General features: G+C 49.5%; 1 protein-coding gene across 1 annotated transcript in view; it reads right to left on the reverse strand.

Annotated features, from left to right (window-relative positions):
• The window catches only part of ITGA11 (integrin subunit alpha 11), a 133,178-nt gene extending 115,682 nt beyond the window's left edge, over positions 1–17,496 (reverse strand). The window contains exon 1 of the mRNA XM_070377343.1: positions 17,306–17,496. Within this exon, the coding sequence (XP_070233444.1) occupies positions 17,306–17,357 (52 nt within the window). The 5' untranslated portion in view covers positions 17,358–17,496. The remainder of the gene's footprint in view (positions 1–17,305) is intronic.
• Positions 17,497–25,457: the final 7,961 nt, after the last annotated feature.

Consider the following 25,457-nt stretch of genomic DNA (forward strand, 5'->3'; position numbering starts at 1 on the left):
CTGCCCCTGGTCTTTGAATGCGAACTAAAAAAAGGAATTGTGGGGGCCCGTCCCTTTCAAGCCTGCAGGGCCCGCCCTACAACGGATACACCCCACCCATTTGAAAAGTTCTCTGTCTGCATAGAGCTCAACATAAACGCACCAGAACCCAAGCTAAGCTGGATGCTATTGGCTAGGCTTGGTGGGCATAGAGGACGCTGAGGAATGGAATGGCTTTGGTTCCGAGTGATATGCAGAAGCCCTTTGGTTTTTGGTACATGTCAGTTACTTATGATTCCAAAACTATCTCAATGTCTAATGCCACTTTTGCGACCTTAGGAGAATGAAGGGCTCATGACTCCATCTGCCTTTGCTAGAAAACAAAGGCCTGTCTTGTGAGGTGGTGAGTCCCCTGTCACTGGAGGAATACAAGCCAAGGATAGCCACTTATCTGGGATGTTCAGGTTCCAAGTTCCCTCTTGGAAACCCAGGACTCTGAAGCCCAGGACACCTCTGAAGCACAGGACTCCTCATGAACCTGTGGATGAGGAAGGGCCAGTCATGCAGTGGGTCCCTCTATGTTCTAGATGGAGTTGTTTTCAAATAAAATTCCAGTGTAACCTGGTGCAGGCACTATGGAAAACAGTATGGAGTTTTCTCAAAAAACAGAGCTTCCACATGACCCAGCAATCCCACTCCTGGGTATATATCTAGACGAAACTCTAATTCAAGAAGATGCGCGCAGCCTATGTTCACAGCAGCACTCTTCACAATAGCCAAGATGCGGAAGCAACCTAAATGTCCATCAGCAGATGAATGGGTAAAGACGACGTGCCACACGTACACAGTGGGAGACTGCTCAGCCACGAAAAAGAATGCAACGGTGCCATGTGCAGCGACACGGATGGGCCTAGAGCTTACCATTCTAAGTCAGTAAGACACAGAGAGACAAAGGTCATACGCTACCTCTCATGTGTGGAATCGAAAATACGACACAAATGAACTTATCTATGAGAAAGAAACAGACTCACAGACAGAGAGCAGACTTGTGCTTGTCGGGGGAAGAGGGGCGGGAGAGTGGTGGACTGGGAATTTGGGATTAGCAGACGCAGACTAATATATAGCATGGATACGCAAAGTCCTACTGTGTGGCACAGGGAACTATTTTCAATATCCTGTTACAAACCATCATGGGAAAGAATATGAAAGAGAATGTATATGTATAGCTGAATCACTCTGCGATACAGCAGAAATTAACATTGTAAATCAACTTCAATAAAAATACGTTTAAAATAAAATTAAATTAAAAAGAATTTCTGTTGTCAACTTCTTTCTCACGCAACGTGTAGCTTTACAACCAGAGGGAAAACTCTGGCTCAGGAAATGTTCACAGAAGCGTGGAAGCACAGCCCCCAAAGAGCTTTCATAAACATGAAGGCCAAACATTTATTTTAGAAGTGATTGAATGGAAGTCTTAAGAGGACATGCTGCTAATTTAAGTTTAGAATGGGAGCCTGAACTTGACCCAGAAGTCGTTATCCACAGTCCAGGGATTTTTCATGACCCTGGGCTTGGAAGGTCCAGTTAGTGAGAGATACAATCCAGTCCCAGGGTTTGGTTTCCACTTCTGTAACACTCAGGGTTGGGCCAGACTGACCCATTTGGAGTAAGTCCTGGCTGGTTTCAAACAGCCTTTCCTATAAAATCAGGACGAGGCAGGGCGGAGCTAACATTCTGTTAGCTGTGAATGCCTCTGTGTGACTTAGTTTCCAGTTGTCTTACTGTCCAGCAGGCTGTGAGGGGTCAAGGTTTAAAGGAGAGAAGTGTTGCCTGGTGGGACCTGCCTGGGGAAATGTCAAGACCCTAATAGTTACAGGAAGGGCAGATGGTGTGACGCTACACAGAGGAGGAGAGAGTAAGAGAGGAGGAGGTAAACAGTGCCCACTGCCCAAGGGACAGGCAGCCTCGTGGACAGTGGAGTACAGCTGATAAGATGACAGGTGAGGAGACGCAGCCGCGGTGACACAGAAGTTCACAGAACTATGGTAATCACTTTGGCAGAAGTCTGGGAAGGCTTCTTGGAAGAGGAGGCCTTTTTGGATCTGTTAGGGCCTAGAGAAAGCAGCAATATCCTTTCCACTTTAACCTACATCCTCTAAGGACATTTGTTATGGAGAGGATTGGGGTTTCCTCTTCTTTCATGGAGACAACAGACTTATTCAGACTGCCCTCCCCAGTGGTTCCTACACCACCCCTACTGCTTCCCCACCCCTTTCCCAACTCCAGGCCAGCCCCAGGCTCAGCAAAGCTTTGATCTGGGGCTCTTGGCCTCTGGTTCTGCATAAAAGCTCCCTCTGCCCTTGAGAGAGGGGCACCCTGGGCAGACCCTTCTTCCCCAGCCTGCCTCCATCAGCAGGGGGCACCAGTCCAGGGGAGCCACTGCCAAGCCTAACAGCGCTGCAGAAACACTGAGGGACCTGGCTCCTAGGTGGGGGGAAAGTGCCCTCCTGGGCCTCACCCTGGGGAGGGCTGAGCATGAGAGAACATGGCCAAGGCTGAATTTCTTGGGACCCTTCCTGGCATGTGCCAAGGAGTTGCTAGCCCTGGCAGGGTCATTGACCAAACCTCCAAGGAAAGACTTGCCTGGTGGTCCAGTGGTTAAAACTTTGCACTCCCAAGGCTGGGGGCCCGGGTTCAATCCCTGGTCAGGGAACTAGATCCTGCATGCTGCAACCAAGACCCAGCCACTTCAGTTCTGGATGAATAAGGACGAGGGGACAGCTGTCCTTCCCGAGGGCTGCACAGGGGGACCTAGGGTCCCCTGTGGCACAGTGGGTGCAAAGACTTCAGGTGGGACAAAGGTGAGCATTAAACAACGCACTGGTGCACTTGGTCACTTGGTCGTGTCGGACTCTTTCTCACCCCATGGACTGTAGCCCACTAGGTTCCTCTGTCCATGGATCTTTCAGGCAAGAAATACTAGAGTGGGTTGCCATTTCCTTCTCCAGGGGACCTTCCCAATCCAGGGATCAAACCCCCGTCTGTCTCCTGTGTCTCCTGCATTACAGGCAGATTCTTTACCCACTGAGCCATCTGGGAAAACTTGACAACTCACGTTTAATGGATATTAAAAAACTACAAGCAAATCAAAACTTAGATTTCATAGCAATTATTGCTGAGGATGAGGGTATGTAAAAAGACTGAGTTGATTTAAAGTCAATTGAATGAAAATTATTAAGTGAAAATACTCCAGATGTTACACAGATACGGCCAGAGTTATGTGAGCGGTACAGGAAAAGCAGGAAAGAAGGTGGCCTTTGGAGATGATCAAACCTGGATTTGGAGTCTGGAACTCATCTTTATTGGCAGCTGCAAGACCTCAGGCAAGTCACATGACCTCTAGGAATTGCAGTTTCTGGACTCAGACCTCCCTGGATTCAAATCCCAGGCTGTGACTTTATGACCCTGGTGATCTTGGGTAAATTACTTAATGACATGCCTCAGTTCCCTCAGCTCTGAAGTGGGGGGGATAACAGCACCCCTCTTATGGGATTATCGAGAACATGAGTGCTCAGACAAAGCCTGATTCATGCGAGCTGTCAGTGACTGCCAGCAAGTAGCACACATTTAGTAGAGCACCTCATCCTCGCCAGACATGTCATTTGGTAATCCGTATTATTTCCAATGGTTTATATTAATTCTACAAGGCAGGCATTATCATTTCTATTATACATTCCAAGGGGCTTCCCTGGTGGCTCAGATGGTAAAGAATCTGTCTGCCATGTGGGAGACCCAGGTTCAAGCCCTGGCTCGGGAGATCCCCTGGAGAAGGAAATGGCAACCCGATCCAGTATTCTTGCCTGGAGAATTCCATGGACAGAGGAGCCTGGTGGCCTACAGTCTAGGGGTCGCAGAGAGTCAGACATGACTGAGTGACTAACACTTTCACATACATTCCAAAGAGAGGTTATGACCTACCCAAAGTCACACACTTCTTAAGTACCAGGGCCATTATTCAAACCCCAAGTCAATGGTACATGCCCCTAATATGAACCTTGGGCTCAGGCTCAGTCTCCCCACCTGTTCAATGGGTTTCACATCATCTCCCCAGTCACCAAGGCAGATTCTGGTCTGCTGGTTCCCAGGAATTGGACCACAGCTTGGTCTACTACTGGGGTCTACGGTTCAGCCCCTGCCATCTTCTCTGGGTGCTCCCAGCTCCTTCTGTGGTACCAGAGGACATGTCCACATTCTGTGGTCCATGGATGATGTCTGAATCACTACACTTTTGTGGGAAAAGAGGCATTTTAAACTTCTGTTCCACCCCCGTGTTCTCTGGGAAATCCTGTCACATACCTAGGTTTTCATTGCGTAAAAACACGTCCCATCCCATGTCTCCCTGTGTCCTCTCTGAGTCACAGTAAATAACATTGAACAGCATGGGGCCAGCTGGACTGGCTTGGGCTGCACGCTGTGAATGATTTTCCCCTTTCAAGGCCCTTCTCCCATCAAGAATCCCTCCTGCAAGACCTGCCCACTTATAACCACCACCACCCTCTTCTTGTCTGGAAAGTAAGTCTTTAATAACAAATGGCCTTGGAAGTGTCAGGAGTGAATACCTAGGGGACTGTTGTCCTAAGAAAGGTGCCTGGAGCTTGGGTGATACTTGTAGAAAGGGTAACTACTAGGATTTCAGTCTGTTGCAGGCTGGGGGAAGGTTTTCATTGATTAATTCATTCATTCCACAACCACTTATCACTAGACTACTTTGGCCGGGCACTTCTCTGAACCTTGGGGTACACATGTAAAACAGCATTCAAGAGTGCATGCTCTGTACATCTGCATTTCTATTGCTGTCCTGACAGAAGGGGGAAAGGAGGGCGGGACAAACCGGGAGAGCAGCACCTCCGTATACACACTGTGACGTGTAAAAGAGGCAGCTGCGGGGAGCTGCCGCACAGCACAGGCAGCCCAGCCTGGAGCTCTGCGATGACCTAGAGGGGACGGAGTTTCGAGAGGGAGGGGACATATTCATACTTATGGCTGATTCACTTTGTTGTACAGCATAAACTAATGCAAGAGTGTAAAGCAATCATGAGCTTCCTCAGTAGCTCAGTGGTAAAGAACCCGCCTGCCAATGCAGAAGACCTAAGAGTCAAGGGTTCAATCCCTGGGTCGGGAAGATCCCCTGGAGGAGGAAATGGCAACTCACTCCAGTATTCTTGTCTGGGAAACCCCATGGACAGAGGAGTCTGGCAGACTACAGTCCATAGAGTCACAAAGAGCCGAACATGATTGAGAGAATGAGCACACACACAAAGCAATTATATTCCAACAACAACAACGAAAAGAATTCTTGCTCTCCTGATTACACTCTGTTGGAGGAGACAGACAATACACAAGGTGAATTTAAACAATTGGTATTAATGCTCGAGAGTGAGGAATACCCCAGGGGGACTAAAGCAGGGGCAGGGGTTTATGTAAGGGGGTGCACATAGGGGAGGCTGACATTTTAGTTAGGGGAGCAGGAAAGGCCTCTATGAGAGGTGTTAGAGAAAAGACCTGAAGGAAGTGAGAGAGGCTCTTTGGTGGTGAGCACCCCAGGCAGATGGTGAAGCCCAAGGCGCCAGGTATGTTTCAAGAACATTCCAGAAACTGCATGAGTGGAGCAGAAGGAGCAAGTGGGGGAGGAGTAGAGGATGAGGTCAGAAAGGCAGGGGAGCTGGATCTCACAGGTGTCTCACCCAGAGAAGAAGGAAAGCCCCAGAGGGTTTGGGGCGAAGAGATAGGATGCGATCTGATCTATATCCCAGCAGCATCCCTCTGGCCACTGGGAGCAAGAGTTGAAGGGACAGGGTGGAGGCAGGGAGACCAGTGGCTTGGCTGCGGCCACAAGCCACGGGAGCCTTTCTGGGTGCCCCTTCGGCAGCCCCCAGACCTCTGTCTGTCCCCCAGTCCTAGTCCTCCGGGCTGAGTAGAAGTGGAAAGATGGATGGCAGACCAGAGCTTTCACACCAAGGATGATGGAATCAGCCCAGCTTACAGGCGGGGGTGGGGGAGGGGGCAAGTTTGAAGATGCGCTCAAAGGCAGGCAGATCCACAGGGAAAAGAGAGGAAAGAGCAGGGACCATCTCGGTGACCACTCTGACCCATTCGGGACGACCAGAGGGGCCTCTTGCCGAGCCTGCCAGCATGTCTGCCCCTGGCTGGCCTCACCATCAACAGCAAGCACATTCCACAGCTGATGTTTGGCTTGTGGTCTGGCCTGGCCTTCTGGTTGGTTTCTTCTGCTCTGAAAGGCTTTTAAAATCAGAGTCTGGGTTCTCTTTAAGTTTGGGGCATGAATCACTGCTTCTGGGTCTGGAAAGGGGATGGAGGGACAGGAGGCCCCACACCAGGAGTGCTCTCTGTCTCTCTCAGGCCCGAGTGACACCAAGGCACACATACACATATGTGACAGGCTTCCAGTCAAGACACGCTGAGTCAGACTCCCTTCCAAGCACCCAGCCAACATGTCCACCTGCCCCAAAGCCCCATAGGTTCAACACATCCAGAATCCACTCGACTTCCTGTTCCTTAAATGCCCCGGCCCCGTATTCTCTCCTCTTCCTTCCCTGGGGACCAAGGATGCTCAGTCCACCCCCCACAGGCTCCTCTCCCTTCTCCTCTCACCACCCGTACATCAGGCTCTGGCGTCCTCCTGCCTGGGTTGGAGCCATCTTAGCAACCTCCTTGCTCCTGGTTGTTGTCCTGTCTCATCAAATTCCCCGCCCCCACCCCATATCCGCCCCACAAAGGAGCCTCTCAAAACAGATTAGAACATGCCTCTGTGTGTGTGGTAGTCACTCAGCTGTGTCTGATTCTCTATGACCCCATGGACTGTAGCCCGCCAGCCTCCTCTGTTCATGGAATTCTCCAGGCAAAAATACTGAAAGTGGGTAGACATTCCCTTCTTCCCCTGCGGATCTTCCCAATCCAGAAGTTGAACCTGGGTCTCCTGCATTGTAGGCAGATTCTTTACCATCTGAACCCCTAAAAAGCCCAGAACATGCCTTTAACCTTCCCCCAAAACCTCCAATGGCTCCCATGCTACATTCAAATATCTTAGTTGGCACTGAGTCCTCTCTCAGTGGCCTCAGCCCATGTTCCATTCTTGCAGTTCCCTACAGCACACACTCCAGCATCCTGCTGACCAACATCAGGCCATTTTTCAGATACATTCTCTGCTCTTCCTACATTTACAAATCATGTCTTTTTCAATTCTCAAATCCCAGAGTCTTTGTAGCTCTCTTACAGCTTTTATTACTTCCTCCTTTGTCTTAGTTATTTTTCCAAAGATCTCTCTCCTATTAGGCCATAAACTGCTTGAAGGACAGGACTTATCTCTTATCTTTTATCCTCCAAAGAGCCTGGCAGAGAACCTAATACAAGCCACTGTGTTAGGACCTCTTGTGGGTGCAGCTACAAAGAAACGTAAGACGTCTATCTTGCCCTTAAATATCTTTTTGTTGACTTGGATAGACAGTTCTTTCATTCAGCACACATTCTGTGAGCAGTACAATGTCTGGTGGTCTTCTCAGGTGGCTCAGTGGTAAAGAACTCGCCTGCCAAAGGAGATGCAGAAGACTCGGGTTCGATACCCGGGCAGGAAGATCCCAGAGAAGGAAATGGCAACCCACTCCAGTATTCTTGCCTGGGAAATTCCATGGACAGAGGAACTGGTGGGCTTCAGTCCACAGGGTCACAAAGAGTCAGACACAACTGAAGCGGCTGAGCATGCACCCTCTATGTCTGGCATTATGGGAGAGCTGAGGACACAGAGACTGATAAGAGATGTGGTTCCTGCTCTAGTCCAGTGGGGGACACTGTCCAGGCTATTGTAATACTGTGTGGTGTCTGGGGGTATAACATCATGGGAAGAACAAGCATCTCAAGATTCACACCAGTGACTGATCCAAGGTCTGACTGAGGAAGACCTGAAGATTAAGTGGGAGACAAGAGAAAGAGGGGATCAGATCAGATACAGGGAACGATATGAGTGAAGGACAGAGACAGCTGGTGTGTTTGAGAAACTAAGAAGCTCAGTTTAGTGGAGGTGCCACATGGTGCTGTGAGTGAGGGGTTCCGAGTACAGGCAACTCAGGGTCTGGTGAGTTCTATTAAAGAGGCTGGACTCAACGTAAAAGCAACAGGGAGCCGTGGAGGGCCTTAAGCAGAGGAAGTGACTACACACTCGGTTTGTGTTTTCGCTTCACTTCATCTGCTATTGAGGAAGGTCTGGGTGGATGGGGGCGGGAGGGAAGATGACACCTGAGTTTGTGCTGGGGCCTCAGGCTGGTCCCAGGGGCTTCCTCCCCTGCCCTCTGGGCAAGCCTCCTCACTTTTTCCTGATAGAGCATCCCTTCCCCACCCCACTTGGGCTTCTCTTCGCCAGTTCCAATTCTGAGTCAGGTGCTTCCTTTACCTGAACGCTCAGAACAGCTTCAGTGGGGCCCAGAATCGCAGGGTCGGGGTGACCCTAATGGGCTTTGTCTAACCCTCTGCTGGACACCTCCCACTGTGCCAGTCCATCTGCACGGGACAGTTCTGACCAGGATCCTTGGCTGAATTGGTGACCCTACGGCCCCTCCTGGGCTTTTCTTTGGTCCAGGTGGGACCACACGGTGATCGGTAGCATATGGCCCTGTGCGGGACACAGACAGGGCCGCTAACGGATAACCCTCCAACTACCCACCCCCAGCCCAAATTCCACTTCGTGCCTCAGCCCCCCAACACTCTGCTTCCACCTTGTGTCTCCAGCCCAGCTTGGCCATGAATCCTCTGAAACTGCAGGCGGGGGAGGTGGGCTGGAAAATTGGGGGACAGGAGATCTGGTCACATCTAGGCTGCACCACTGATTATCGTGTGGCCCTGAGCAAGTCATTGCCCTTCCCTGGACAGTGTTTTCTCTTCTGCTCGACTGGGGATTGGGTTTAGATGACACTGGTGGTTCTCAGGCTCAGCTGCCTGTTAGAACTCCTGTGGAGCTTTAAAAAATGCCAATGCTGGGCTCTACCATAGAGAGTGATCGTGTGTTCTGGTGGGGCCCAGGCAAAGGTTTTGTTTTACACCATCATTCCCTTCTTCACCCAGGAACGAGGACCACTGGATTTGCTGATTGTCTGCAGACCAAGAGTGGGGTCTGAAGTGGGCAGGTAAAAAAACCCAAGAAGTAACTCCTCATTTACAAGTGTTAGCCCAGCAGGACCACAGCAGTACCCATACCCTCGGCTGGTGGGAAGGCTAGGTGGCACCAGTGGTAAAGGATCCACCTCCCAGTGCAGGAGACATAAGAGACAAGGGTTTGAGCCCTGGGCTGGGATGATCCCCTGGAGGAGGGCATGGCAACCCACTCCAGTATTCTTGCCTGGAGAATTCCATGGACAGAGGAGCCTGGCAGGCTATAGTCCATAGGGTCAGACATGACTGAAGCGACTTAGCATGCATGCACGTGGAAAGGTCAGTATTTCGAGTTTTGGTTTCACGTGTTCACCAAGGGGGCTACTCCAGAGCCCAGCATCAGATGCTTGAAGGTCCCCCAGAAAGGCTCTCAAAGTGGTCTTGGGTTAGTAACTGGAAACAGAAGCATCTTCTGAATTCCATGACTTAAAAATCATCCCACGGTCCTGGCTATGTGCTTACAGAGCTGCTCCAGGGATCCTCTGCATCTACAGACACCAGCACTTTGCACCAGCAGCCTGTGTGTGATCTGTACCTTTCTGCCCTCACTGTGTTCCCTGAGGCAAAGGCTGGGCCTTATCTGATTTGGAATTTCCAGAACCTGGAGATGCCTGGGGTTTCGTGGGTGCTCAGTACATACTGGCCAAATGGACAAACCAATCAGTTTCTTCATGTGTCACGAGGGATCCTGTGCCTTCCTTGCCAAATCACAAGCCTGAGAGGAGAGAACTCTGTGAGAAGTGGCTCAGGCCCCACACTCAGAAGGGGCCCTCTTGGTCTGATGCTCTGCTGTGGCCATCTTGAAATTCTTAATAGTCTTTAAACAAGGAGCCCTGTATTTTCATTTTGCACTAGGCCCCACAGATTATGTAGCTGGTCCTGTGTATGTGGTGAGTGGTGGGAATAAACTCAGAGAAGAGCTCTGTCTACATACTATTTATGGGACTTAATGATTGCCAGCAACCACTGAATATAAGGGACTAAGGGAGCCAGGAAAAGAGCAGTTCCAGTGGATGGAGAGGAGATAGACATGGCTTTGTGGTATTCTTCCTGGCAGCAGGAGAAAGCAGCAGTCTGAGGGCTTGGGGATGGGCAAGACAGGGAGAATGATGGAGACTGGAGACACCCTCAGCAGTCTACGGAGAATGATTTCAAGGATCTTGTCCGACCTGCCTGCCACAGATGTAGAAAATCTACTATTAGAACTTCATTCCTTTGGCTGAAGCAATGCTTTCTCCTTAAGTTTCTCTGATGAGTGTAGCAAATTAGGTTCCTAATCTCATCTTTGACCAGAAGATCTGCCCTGGAGTTTCTATGTGATCTTGGGGAAATCACTTAATTTAAAGAAAATATTTATTTATTTATCAGCACTGGGTCTTAGTTGCGGCATGAAGGATCTTTAGTTGCAGTGTGTGAACTCAGGTGTGCTGTGTGAACTCTTAGCTGAGACATGTGGGATCTAGTTTCTGGACCAGGGATCAAACCCAGGCCGGGTTGCATTTGGGAGCACAGAGTCTTAGCCACTGCACCACCAGGGAAGTCCCAGAAAATCACTTAACTTTGAAAAGCCTCTCTCTCCCCTCTCTATCTAATGGACATACCTCTGACCTCAGCTAGTCTATTCTGACTGATAGAAAAAATATACGGGTGTGCTCTTTGCAGACTGTTGGGAGTTACATCCACTTGCTCATTTCATGATTTTTCCATGGCCTTTCTGAGGCCCAGTCTACAAAGAATCGAGTTCTGGAAATCTGCAGGGTCAGGATTCCTGGTAGCCTGACCCAGCTGGGTGATGCGGCTTGGGGAAGAAAGCTGTCAACCCCAGCTGCGGAGGCAGGAGCCCCTTCTCTCTGTGTCATCCTGTTTGGAATCCTAGAGCACATTGCTATAGCAACTTGCCTAACTCGCCCCACATGCCACGTGGAAAAACCTCTGCCTGCTTTAGAGCTGCATTACCAAACCACAGACTGGCTTCTCCTGTGTTACAGGATGAGGGCTACCATCATACACAAGGGTCTAGGTAGGAGGCATCTGACCAGTGATTGAGAAGTGAGCTAAGGGGTTGGACTGTGCCAGGAAGGTCCCTGGCCCCAACCATTTGGTCTCACCTATTTCAGATCCTGGTACCTGAAATTCCATCATTAGCCCCTTGTTCCTTTGGCTCAAACACAAACCAGTTAAAATGCAAATCCCTTTGGGTAGGATCCATGAAGTTGTCACCATTCATTAGTGCTGTTCAGCATGAATTAACTCACTGGGCCGGGAGCTCAGAGCAGGTTTTGATTAGGGGAAGCAGAAGCAGGGAAGGGAGGAGAGGAATGCCCAGCCTGGACCCTGAGGATGGGCTGGAGAGGGAGTCAGAGTGGCCCAGAGTATTGGGTCTTGGGGGCAGATGGGAGAGCCCGCCTTGGCCCTGAGTAGGAAGGCAAGTGAGGGAGAGAAGCTCTCATATTACAAGACACGGCATGAGGACCACTCCTCACCAAACCAACGTCCTGACTGAGAAATCACTGTCTAGCTGAGTCTGAAGGAAGGAGCGGCCTCCCTGGGCCAGTGGCCCTGTGAGGGTGGCCACTGTATACAGACCTCAGTTTCCCTGAGGACAGCATCTTCCAGGAAGAGCATCTTATTCATCTTTCTGTGCTCTCCAGGCCTACTTCCTGAAGAGACATTAGTTAGTGTTAGTAGCTCAGTCGTGTCTGACTCTTTGCAACCCCATGGACTGTAGCTCACCAGGTTCCTCAGCCCATGGAATTTTTCAGGCAAGAATACTGGCAGTAGGTTGCCATTTCCTTCTCCAGGGGATTTTCCTAACCCAGGGACTGAACCCAGGTCTCCTGCCTTGCAGGTGGATTCTTTACCATCTAAGCCACCAGGGAAGAGACATTATGCATGGATTAAAGGTAAACACCAAACACCATCTCTCACTCAATCAGCCTGACTCCAGATGAGCTATTTAATGTCTCGTGTGTAACCTGGTGGCTGTGGCCACAGCGAGGTCTAGCTGAGATGTGAGAAAGTGTTTGACACAGTCCCTGGTATCGATCAAGTGAACGATGGGAAGGGTGATCCACGAACTGCTACTGTTTGCTGAGGCAGTACTGGGTGCCAGATGCTGTACCAAACACTTGATAAGAATGAACCGTAGATCATCTAAAGGACACATCAGCCTGTGAAGTTGTTATTCTACCCATTTTACACATGAGGATTGAGTCTCAGAGGGGCTTATCCAGGGTCAAGCAGAAAGGATTTGAACTCAGTTGGGTTCCCAGGTCACACATATGCTAATCATCACTCCTGCTCAGCGCAGGTGACAAAGGAAATGAGGGGCAGAGGTGGGGGTGGGGTGGGAGGGGGGCATGTTTGACCACACGGGCTTTTTCCTCCAGGTGGGATTTTATTCATCTTGTGAAGGCTGTAAGTACATACTATGAAGACGCTTCATGAAATTTTGCGGGGAGCTTATTTATTTTTGGTTTACAAGGTGACCAGCTGCAGTCTCCTCCCCTTCTCCCCTTGCAGGTAACATTTTGGACTTTCACCTGGCGGGGTGGGGACAGTCCTGCCTAGACCACAGCTCTGCAGAGCAAGCACTTCACACTGAGGGCATGTGGGTGACTTCGGAGCTCACAATTATTTCAGGGAAAGTAGTTTCAAATGGCTGTGGATTCCTGATGGTAGCCCACAGTTTGGTGGTGGTCGGGCAGCGTCATTAAGCTATGAGGGCAGCAGAGACACCGTTTTGGAGATGGGTTGGCGTACGTTTCAAGCTTGCTTCATAGCTGACCCTCCCTGAGTCAGCCAAAGGCTGTCACTGCCTGGGGAGGACTCTGATGGATCCTTTCTCTTTGTAGCTGTGATAGAACACTGTATGGAGGGTCTGGAAGCTAGAGTGAGACAGTGATCTCCAAAGTCAGGCATTAAGAAGAGCAAAGAGGGCTTTTGGAGTTTTCAAAAGTCCCTTCTTTATATCAAGAGCCAGGCCAGCCCAGCCCAGAGCATAGTTCTGTCCTAAGCAGTGAATGGAGAGGATGGAAGGGAAGTTCCCTGTTGCTGGAGGAAGTGATAACTACAGGAGGGAGAGGAAGAGGGTCACAGAGGGCAAAACAAAAGTGAGTTGCTGTCTGAGCTCCTCAGGGGCCCACTGCCGTGTGTGGGTGGGCTAGGAGCAATGAGAATGGGAGGAGACAGGCTTCCCGTCTGTGCGGGGAGCACTACAGGGTGAATAAGAAGAAAGAGGGTCGTATTCCACTTTCATCTCCTTAGGGACCCCAGGGTCTGCCTGTGGAAGGCTGCTGAAGCTCCTCGGCTGATGGTAGCTGAGAGGCTTGGCTGGCAAGCTCCCAGTAGGGTGGGCATTGGAGAGGCAAAGGGACAAACCTTATCTCCTTTCCCTCTTCCCAAAGGCTTGGATCTTTTTAGCCTCTGCACACCCGTGGTGCCCAGTACTGTGCATTTTCCATACAAGATTTTTCTGCTGAATAAAACCCCCTCCCACAAGGGCCATCTGTGTGGGATGGTTCTTCTCTCCAACAACACAAAACCTTCCTGCCAGGATCACATTGACTTCAAAACAGCCTCAATGGCAACCCCTCTCCCCCAAGTTTCCATTATGATCAAGACTTTGGGCCAGGCCTTTGGGGAAAGGGGTTAGGGAAGTTCAGGTTTACTTAGGGCCCTGGCATGTATGTTTCCACTGAGCTTCCACTATCCTAGCACTTCCTCTAGACTTCCCTTATGGATTTGAGTTTGAAAGTTGCATCTCTGCATCCTCAGATCCCTTATTCAATGGCTGGTACCTTGAGCAATGATGAGGATGATGCTGAAGAAGAAAAACAAACTCCTAGATGCTCAATATGTGCCTGGAACTTTTCAGTTACTTAATATACATTATACATCTTCGGATACATTTTAAGTTCTATTATTAATAATATCATCCCCATTTTGCAGATGAGAAAACTGAGGCACAGGGCTGGTTAGTAACTTGCCAAGGAAACAGAATCCCAATTATCAGAGGTCAGACCCATCCCAGGCAGTGAAAAGCCAGGACCTTCAGCCCCACACTGCGTCTGGTCTCCCTGTGTATCATCTGTCAGGTAACAAGTGCTCAGTAATGGCTAAGGGTCTTAATTTTTTTTCTGCTTCCAAACTGGGAGGAATTAATTTTTATTTTATTTTTAAAAATTTTGTCAAAGTATAGTGGATCTACAATGTTGTGTCTAATTTCTTGTACAGCGAAATGATTCATTCATATATGCTCTTTCATAATCATCAGATGGGTCACGATAGGGAAGTTCTGCTCAGTGGATCTGCTCTCTCAGAATGTCAGCTGTAGCCATCTTTGGACTTGTCCACTTTTTTTCTGGCTTTCTTGATAGTTTTGCCCACGTCACCACCCTGCCCAGCCTGCAGCAGAAGCTCTGGAAAGATCAAGGCTCTGAATTCATAATGGCTTCAGTGAGGACTTCCATCCCCCTACCCCCCACCCCAACTTGGCCTTTGACAAGTCTCCTGCCCAGCTACACTGAGCCATCACCAGTAGGCAAGCTGCCTAGTAACCCTCACATTGAATCCATGTGATGCCCAGATGGGAGATCAACATCAATCCTGTTCTGGAGCTGGGAGGATGGGCCCAGTGATCTCTGTGACCCTTCTAATCTTCAGAGTCCCCACGGATCAGAATAATCTTGGTGGTTTTCAAATACTCACCTTTTGTTTCTTTAACTACCGTAGGTCCAGGAAACGACACTGTAATGTACAAACAGTCCCACTCGAAGGTCTATCCACACGCTACACATTCCTTCAAGGCCCAGTCCAAATGCTATCTCCTCCTCCAGGAAGCCTCCCTTGCTTATTCAAGCAGAACTCAACTTCCCTGTTTGAACTGCAGCCCTCAGCTCCTCTGTGCCATTCACTGCCCAGTGCATCTATTTAGCTTTCCCTGGTCTCACCTTGTTTTCAGCTACAGGCAGGGCCCAGATGGCGTACATGCTTGGGCCCCACCCCCAGCTCCTTGCAAGCAGATGTCGTTCCAACATTGATTGATGCGTTTAATGAATCCCATATTTCAAGAACCCAGACTGACCAGACATAACTCAGGAGTGATTTTCTCCATATAAAGGGAGTTCTGAGTCACAAATCCTGTCCCTGTCCTTCCCCCTACCCCCCTACCTGCCCCCCTCCTTCATCCTTACTTTACTATTATCATTATTAACCATTGATTCAACCCTACTGTTGTCTAAGTCCTATATTAACAACTTTTCACTTAATCATGCCAACCACTCAGACTTTCTATCTCCATTCACAGAGGAGGAAACCTGTTGGAGAGACTGTATAACCTGCCTAAGGTGGGCAGCAGAACCAGATGGGAAGCCAAGATTGATTTCAAAGCCTTTGCCTCTAGTTTCCTTAAGATTCTAGCCTATAATGCAGCTGTGTTCGGGCTCAACTGCTCAGTCATGTCCAACTCTTTGGAACCCCATGGACTGTAGCCTGCCAGTCTCCTCTGTCCATGGGATACTCCAGGCAAAAATACAGGAGTGGGTTACCACTTCATACTCCAGGGGATCTTCCCAACCCAGGGATTGAAACCGCCTTTCCTCCATCTCCTGCATTGCAGGTGGATTCTTCACCACTGCAGCACCTGAACAGCCCCGTAAAGCATCTACTTCAACTCAAGCTCTGATGGGCCCACATATCTGGGATCACACAGGAGTGCATTCCCTTTTCCTGTGGTGGGATCTGCTAGTGACTTGAAGACAGTTCATAGAGTTCGCCCTCTTGCCTAAATGACCTAGAGAGGGCTTCACCTCTGCTGCCATCAGCTGGTTTCTAGATATATGCTCCCCTGGTTCCAGCTCTTCCCCTGCTGTCCCCAACTCTCCCCCCTCCCCAGCTTAAAGCATCTATGTTTTCAGCTGTGACTCTAGGATCTGAACTGCACCCCACCAGCAGAGGCCCTTTCAACTACAGAAGCTCCACTGCAGACAGCAACAGGGTGTTCGGGTTTCCAGTGGTATCCCAGGACTGGGGTGAAGTTCCTTGGGCTGGGGGGCTCTCCACCTGTGCTCTTTGAGGGCGCCTCTCCCCCTGCCATCGCATCTGACTCCCACTGCTGGCCCATCCCGGATCTGGAGCCAACGCAGAAGAGGAGGATAGGCCCAGCGGCCAGTCCCCGAGGCGCTGGTCCCTGCCAGAGCACTGGGCCACTCCAAGGAGAAGTCCTGCAAGTTTTCCGGATTCGTAGAACAGCGCCTCTGTCTGCCGCCCTGGAGTGGCGGGTCGCACCAGGACGTCAGGTGTGGGGACTCCCCGGCCGGGTGCCCCGGTGCGGAGAGCCCAGGGTGGCCTCTTGCTCCGGGCCGCTCGCCCCACCGGCCGGGGGTCCCTGCCGCGCCCGGACGCCTGGAGCTCATCAGGCTGCGGCGCACGTCTCGGCGACCGCGGCGTCCCCAGCTTTATTGAATGAGCGCACAATTCTGAGCACGGGTTTGGCGGGCGATGGCCCGTCCCTACTTGGAGGGTCAGGTAACGTTTTCGGGGGGCCCTGGCCTGCCGAGCGGCGCCCGGCCGCCTTTGGCTTGGCCCTCGACGGCTCGCCACAGCCTGGGCGCCGACCGCCCCAAGGCTTCGCTCCGTCCGGGCCCGAGCGACTCTGGGCGGCTTTCAGCTCCAGGTCTCCCCCAGTACCCTCCTTCCCCCGGACCGCCGCACCCAGCTCCCGGCTCTTAGCGATGCTGTCTCCGCGAGCCCCGGCGCTCGCGGGACCCCGAGTGCCCCCCGTGGCGGTGCGGGAAGCACTTGGAGAAAAGCAGGGTGCCCCGAGGGGCCACCGGCCCTCGGCGCTTTTCAACTCGAGCCTCTTCAACTCATCCCAAACACACCAAAGTCCCGGGTCCAGGCCGCCTCGGCGCGCCTCCCTCCTTGTGTAGAACTTGGCGAGCCGCTTGACTGCAGCCACTTCCCGGGGGACCCACGTCCCCAAAAGCCGCGGAGGTCGGACCCTGGGTGCGCACCGCGAGGGGCTCCTGGCCGCCGGACCCCAGGCCTCGGTGGGTCAGGGAGGGGCTGCCGGAGGCCAGAGCTGGGGGTTAAGAGGGGGACGTACCTGGCCACAGGCTGAGGGTCCAGGCCACCAGGAGGCCCCTGGGCAGGTCCATGGCCCGCGCGGCGCGGCGGCGGGGCCCGGTGCGGAGCGGCGGCGGGGGGCGGCGAGCCAGAGCGGCAGCCTACTCTGCGCGGCGCCCCGAGCCTGCACTGCGCGCGGCGCCCGGTTCCCTGACAGCCGCGGCTCCTTCAGAGGAAGTGGGAGGGCTGGAGCGGCTGGGAGGGGCGCCGGGACACCGCGGGGCTCTGGCCGCGGTCCAGTCTCGGCCCCTCTGCCACCTGGGCAGGCGGCCGGCTGCGGCCTCGACGCGTCTCTAGATTTCTCCTTCTGCCCCCAGCCCACTCCTGCCGTTGGAGACAATTCCAGAGAACCACCGCTCCTGGGAACCACCTCGTCAGTGCCCTGCCTCCCACAGCACCGCCACCGAATTCAGAGTCTGTTCAGGAAAAGTGACTTACAGTCCCACGTCCCAGAGGAAGGAGCTTCAGAAAGCTCAGAGAGTACCTCAGGTGACCTAGGGCCACGACTGGGTCTCTCCTGGCTCAGAGGAGTGGATGTCCCTACAACGTCCATTCTGAGACAGCCCCCTGCTCTCCTGCACCCTGGGGCTTGGAATGCAAAGCCACGGTTCTCCTCCTGACCCTGGAAGAAATGCAGATCCCCCCTCTGCCTCCACGGTGTCCTCCCTGCAAGCCTGAGACATTCCAAAGCATCCAGGAGGAGCCTCTGCCCACTGTTACCGTAACAGCGAGGATCTTCTTTGGAACCCAGCTACCTTCCTTCCCAGTGCTTCTAACCACTCACTGACAGATAAATTCAATGCACATTTTTTGCACAAGCTTTAAATCAGGCCCTGGACCACAATCCGTGGATGTGGAAGCTGGCCTCTCTAGAAAGGGAGACGCTGAGGCAGAGGGTAGGATGGCCAGTGTGGTGAAAACTAGAGTAGAAGTCCCTCCTCACTTTCTCAGGAAAACCTTCCTTCAACCCCTCCCAGCCCCCATCCTCAGCAGGTCAGGTCCCCAGATACATGCTCATTCTCCCCTCAGTATTTTTTTCATTGTACTTAGTAGAAAAACTTGACATTAATTAGTGCAATCATTTGATTAACTCTTCTCTCCTTGCCCAGACTGAAAACACCTTTGGGGTGGAAATCTCTAGGTCACACTGACCACTTAGCCCCCAGCACCCCAGGAACATAGTAAGTAGGTGGATGGATGGAGAAATGGATGGGTGGATGAGGGCGGATGGTATGTGGGTACACAGAGTGGGGATTCTGACTGAGAGCGATAGGAAGGTTTCCCAGAGGAGGTGACATTTAGGCTAGGTTCCGGAGAACGAAGTGGGTTTTGAGAAGGTCCAGGTTCACACAAGAATAGTAGTGGGCATTGTGCCCGCCACCGTTATGTCCCTCTCTTCTTGCTAGCTACCCTGGTTTTTATTCTGGCATCCTCACTTCTCCCATTCAGCCAATCTTTGGAAGAAGCTCATTCTCTCTCTCTCTCTCTCTCTCTCTCTCGTGTGTGTGTGTGTGTGTGTGTGTGTTTGCACATGTGTTGGGGGAGGCATGTGGTTTAGGCTGAAATGAATCAGTGTTTTGCCATCTCCGGCCATAGTTTAAGAAAGGGCAATATGATCAAAGGAAGAAGCTTTTCTGGGAAATAAGCATACTTGCTCTTCTAAAAGAGCCTCTAGAATTAACTAGGTAAGTAAGTAAGTATTTTTTCTCCTACCACTGCCTCCCCCTCCCAGCCGGAGGGTCTGGAAGTTGATGGGGATGCAGGTGGGTCTGGGTGGGGAAGGAGATCTGGCCTTGGGATGAGGCTGGATGGTAAGATGGAGAAACCAAAGTCCAGGAGGGTCTTGTTGGTCCCCTGAATCCACAGGGGACCCTCTCAGTCCACAGCCCTGAGCACTTTCCAGTTGTTTGACCAATGAGTCCTCTTTATTGTTTAGTGCAGGTTTAAGTCCGGATGCTTTGAACCTAGAGTATTCTGATAACAGCTATCCGGCAGGCTGTAAACCACTTCCCCATCTCCCACAGATTCACACTTTCCTTAGTGTTCTCAAATTCCAAGAGCATGGGGATTGCCTGGAACATTTGCAAAGAAATTTTCCTGTGATCAGGGAGTCCTGATAAGCACCATGGTGCTTATCAGAGTGCATAAGTCACTCTGCTGTGGAAGTGGGCTGAGGACCTTGCTCCCAGATTTGCTGAAGGAACTCTCTGCAGTGGGTGTGATGCTGCTGGTCTTCGGATAATGATTCTGCCATTCAGTAACTCACACTGTCTTCATCAGGGGCATGGAGGTCCTGAATACACGTTGAGTGCCTTTGTGTTGATCTGGGATGATGCGGGGAGGCGGGGGAGGGGGATGTGTCCTCATTTAACACAGACTTAAGTGTCTACTCTGCCCTCGTGCTCTGCAAGTCACACAAGAGAAGCTGAGAAGACAAAACATAACCTAGTCGACAAATATATAATATCACTTATATGAGAAATCTTTAAAAAAAAATGATACAAATGAACTTATTTACGAAACAGAAACAGATTCACAGATTTGGAGAATGAATTTGTGGTTACTGAGGGTGGGCTGGTGGGCGGAAGGGTGGGAGGAGGGCTAGATTGGGAGTTTGGGATTGACATATACACACTGCTTTATTTAAAATAGGTAACCAACAAGGACCTACTGTGCAGCACAGGAAACTCTGCTCAACATTTTGTAATAACCTAAATGGGAAAAGAACTTGAAAAAGAATAGATACATGTGTAACTGAATCACTTTGCTGTATACCTGAAATTAATATAACATTGTTTATCAACTATACTTCAATAGAAAATAAAAATGTTTAAGAAATTAATTTTCTATGGATACTTTTCTATAATAATAAATCAAAAAAGACATAACCTTGTATTTATTGACATAATCATTATTTACTTAATCATTTGTTTAAATCATTTATTTTGTAATGATTACTGAACATTATTTAAATCACACACATGCAAGATCCACATTCAGTCTGGAGAAGGTGAGAGAATCAGATGAAGGGCTTTATGGAAGCTGGGATTTGAATTAAATAAAATAATACCAATCATCCTTTATATGTCATTGGCATGTTTATTTACTTTTTGTTGAGATGTAATTCACAACTACAAATACTTGCTATTCAGTTCAACATTTTTTAGTATTGAGTTCGGAGTTTTCCATATTACGGAAAATCTGACCAAACTTTCTGGCCAACCCAACATATTCCCAAGGTTGTGCAGCTATTACTACTAATTTCAGGACATTTTCATCACCCTAAAAAGAAACTAAGCATTAATAGCCACTCTCAATTTCTTCACCCCAGTCCCTGTCAACCCCTTGTCTACTTTCTGTCTGTGTGGATTTGTCTACTCTGGACACTATGTAAATGGAATTATACAATTTGTGGCCGACTGTGTCTGACTTCTATGACTTAGCATAATGTTCCCAAGGTTCAGCTGTACTGTAGCATTATCGGCATTTTGTTCCTTTTTATTGCCAAATAACATTCCATTATATGGCTATATCACATTCTGTTTATCCATTTATCAGGCGGAGGGATATTTGGTTGTTTCCACTTTTTGACTATTATGAACAATGCTGCTATGAACATTTGTGTACAGGTTTTTGTGCAACATATATTTTCTTTTTTAAAAATTGAAGTATAGTTGGTTTACAATGTTGTGTTAGTTTCAGGTTTAAAACAAAATGATCCAGCTACATCTGTATTGATATAGATATAATCTATTCTTTTTCAGATTATTTCCCCTTATAGATTATTATAAGATATCGAGTGTAGTTCTCTGTGATCATATGTTTTCTTTTTTTTTTTTGGATATATACCTAGGAGTAGAATTTCTGGATCATATGGAAACTCTATTTTTAATCATTTGAGGAACTGCCAGACTGTTTCCACAGTGGCTGTGCTATTTTACATTCCCACCAGCAATGCACTAGGGCGTACATGATATTTTACTAATTTTGAAATCTCTTTCACACTTGCGATCTCATTTAATAATAACAGTAACAATAAGAATAATAAAGTATGTCACAAGGGTCCTGCAAAGAATTATATTCACTTTTACAGATAAAGAAATTGTATTGGTGAGGATTCGGGTGCAAGTAACAGAATCTCTACACAAGCTGCTCATGTAAATGGGAAGTACAAAGGTGACTGCTGCAGGTATGGCTGGATCAAGTCTCAAATGAGACTCTTGTCTTTCCCTCTCTGTCTTCTCTTAGTTTTGCTTTACTCTGCCAGGATTTCTCTGCCTACAGGAAAGATGTAGCCAGCAGACCCAAGCTTACACTTTGCAGTTTGTAAAGGGAGACAGCCTTCCTTACTAGAGCCAACAGAAAAGCTCAGGGTTTTAGTTCATGCCCATCCTTGAACCAGTCCGTGTCTGGAGACTGTGGTACTATAATTGGCCCCATCTGGGGCACACACCCAACCATGAGGAGCTGGGAAAAGAAGAGTATTATGACTGACAGCCCCACCAAGACCACATATTATAGGAGAGGAGTCCCCCAAAGGAAACAGAAAAGGGGGGATGACAAAGTGTACTTGGACAGGCAAAATTCGTAGTTACTAACTCTGCTTAGAAATCTAAGCTCCAAGCAGCAAGGGAGTCACCCAGGATCCCACAGCATCCACACGGCAGAACTGGGATTGGAATACATTCTGGTAGCTTCTTCAGAACTCATCATGGCTTCATGCTGGATGGGGCAAGCAGATATTTCAGGCCAGGAGCACATGAGCAATGTGAGCCCAGAGAGTCCTGTGGGCGGGTCTTCTGACTCCCACACTCTCAGTCTGAGCACCCTCCTCTGGGGGTGCCCTGGCTTCTCCAGGAAGGAAACGTGGGGAGATGGCTTTCCCTCCCAAGAAACCCAGCAGCTCCTGAACACTGATGAAAGGCCTGGTTCAGCTCGGACTCACACCCTTCTTCCAGGGAAGGACTTGGGGCTGCCCGATCTGCTTTCATTTTGGACGGCGCCTCTCTCTTTTTGCCCTTTCTTCGTGTTTTCGCCTTTGTGATCTAAGGTAATCATCTGTCCTGGTTTGTCTGGGACTGAGGGGTTTATGGGGTTGCCGGACTTTCAGAATCAAAACTAGGGCAATCCCTGGCCAACCGAGACAGATTGGCCCCCTGTTTCTGTCTATCTTGCACCTCTGCCTCATTTTCTACCATTTTTTTTTCTCCAGCCCTTCCATCTCCACCACATCCCCCTCGGGTGTCTCTCTCTCCCATTCTCCGGTTATTTCTTCCCACCATCTCTGCTGCCTGGTGCCCCCAGAGCAGCCAGTTTCCATGTCAGCATGGAGGTGTGGGGGTCTACTCTGAGGCACGCTCTGGCTCCCCAGCCCCTCTCTGCCCTCAGTAGTCCCCTACACAGATCTGGTCTCCTCCCTATGCTTTGTCTGTCAGCTTGTGCTTAGAAAATGCAAACTCTTTTTTTTTTTTTTAAAGATAAACTTAAGTGAGCTTACTGTACTGGGAAGACACATCTTCTGCCAAAAAATGATATAATAAATTCCAAAGCCAAAAAGAAAGAATAAAAAGATATAGAAAAGAAAGCTGCAAGATTGCTTTTGGTATCTGCTGTTTGAATGACACGTGTCAATGTTCTGGGCCAATAGCGTGGATGATGGGGAGGTGACAGCATTTGTCACGTACATAGAGGCTTAGAGGTCTTCCCCTGGTTTCTGTTTGTCACGCCAGGTCTCATCCCTGCCAACAGAGCAAGGGACGTTAGCTTTGAACAAATGTGTTTACACCATAGCTTATGTTTGCTGCAGGCCCTTTCCACTTGAAGTAGAAAGTCTGATCCAAAGTGTTGGAGTGGGTGGATGCCGCCTTCTCCCAAATGCTGCTCCTGAGCACCAACTGCAGTACCGTGACTGGGATTTCTACTAGGATCAAGCCCTGTATCTGCCCTATACCAAATCCTGAAAGTTATTTTCTGAGCTCCATTTCTCAAGCCACAAGTATGTACAGCATTTGCAGTAAAGATATCAAAGGGAATAAGTATGGCGCCAGCACAAACAGACATGCAGAATGGATAAGGAAACATCCTTTTGAAGAAAAAGTATGTCAAAGTGTGTGGGAAGATTGTGGTGCTGGAGTGGACTCATGAGAATCCCTTGGACTGCAAAGAGATCAAACCACTCAATCCTAAAGAAATTCAACCCTGAATATTCATTGGAAGGACTGATGCCAAATCTACATTACTTTGGCCACCTGATGCAAAGAGCTGACTCTTTGGGAAAGACCCTAATGCTGGTAAAGATTGAGGGCAGGAGGAGAAGGGGATGGTTGGATGGCATCACTGACTCAATGGACATGAGTCTGAGCAAACTCTGAGGGATAGTGAAGGACAGGGAGGCCTGGTGTGCTGCCGCTCATGAGATCTCAAAGAGTTGGACATGACTTAGTGATTGAACAACAACAACATGGGGAAATACAAATCATCTTAAAAGTCTAGAGGTAGCAGACAGTATGCTAGTTGAGAGACTATTTCTGATGAGCTAAACCCTTGACATTGGACCAGACAGGAAGGGCCACATCAGAAACAACCATCCCAGAAACAACAGTATGAAGAATAACTGCCTTCAACTAAGCACTTAATGTGGGCTAAACGCAACTTCTCAATCATTTCCTTTCATCAGCACAGCCTGAGTCAGAACTTTCACCTTGGCCCTGGCTGAACTGAGATGTCAGGGAGAAGCCATGAAAATCAGGATCTAGATGGAATGTCATAAGGATTAAGATGGTCTTGGGAAGCAGAGTCATGACATTAAACCAAGACAGACATCAGAGAGAGGAATCACCACAGCACATGGTCCAGGGACAAGAGATCAGACACTGAGCTCTTCAAGAAGTATTTTACTGAGCACCACGCTGGAGATGAAATAAGAAACCAGGTGTGGTTCTTGCCTCTCCACGAAGCTGCTAATCAAGGAGCAGAGGCAAATATGTACAACAATAATAAGTGACCACTCACTGCACGGGGTACCTCACTTCCTTTGATCTTCATGACAGTCCTACGAAGAGGTATAATTATACTACCTGCCTTTTACAGAGATAGACTTGAGACTCAGGGAGGTGAAGTCCCAGAATTTGTAAAAGGCAGAACAAAAAGCAGACCTAGGATCGGAACCCGATCTTACCATATCCCAGGTTCTGAGCTTCTAATCCTTGGCTTCATTGGTTTTCAGCGCTAGATGGTAGACGGCGCTGTGTGTGATCAGTGTTATTACAGAAGTGTGGCCAAGGGACAGGGGAGCACAGAGGCGGGTCAGAGAGGGGGGTAATGTCTGAGCTGGCCTTGGAAGTAGGAATTTTTCATAAGGGAAGTGAGGAAGTTCATTCTAAGTATAGGAAGTGGTACCCAGGTCTGTGCAAGAGAGTGGGAATTCAAGGTGCCCAGGGAATGGTGAGCAGTTGGCACAAGTGTAAGAACAGAAGAAGCCCCAGTTTGGAATTTCTGTCCTTTCAAGGGTCAGGTCCCTCTGGTGAACTTCGGGAGAGGGAGTTTGCCTCACTTCTGCTCCTGAGTCAGCCTGTGGAAGCCACTCCTTTGGTCTGAGTCTGGTCAACTTCAAGTCTGTCCTTCAGCAGGGGGAATGATGTACAGATATGCACCCTCTCTTCAGGCTTCCAGCAGATGTGACTGTGTCAAACATACGTGTACACAGACACCCACACAGCTGTGTAGATGCACGCACATCCACACCAGCAATGAATAACACTCTTCCCATCCAGCACAATCCAAATCCACATTAAGGAAGAGAAGCATCTCTAAGCAAACCTCGGATGTACAGATTGCCCAATGCATTTGAGAGACAACATTTTCCATTAAATTTTCAGGGCAGTGTTGGTTCTTACGGCTCTTTCTCCCACTTTCAAGTGAAGCTTCAGGGTTAAAAGTCATTGTATCCATGTCTTAAATGCTAGCTACAGAGCCCCTGAAGGACGCTCTTTGGTTAGAAAAAGACCCAGATAAAGCTTCTACATTTTCATCCTTTCTTTTCTTTGGTCAAATTCCAAGGGGGTAAGTCCTAGGTTTTTGTTTCGTTTTGTTTTGTTTTTGCCGGGGGGTGGGGGTGGGTGGGTAGTTAAGAG

This window comes from Bos mutus, chromosome 10 (genome assembly GCF_027580195.1).
Source record: "Bos mutus isolate GX-2022 chromosome 10, NWIPB_WYAK_1.1, whole genome shotgun sequence".
NCBI lineage: Eukaryota > Metazoa > Chordata > Mammalia > Artiodactyla > Bovidae > Bos > Bos mutus.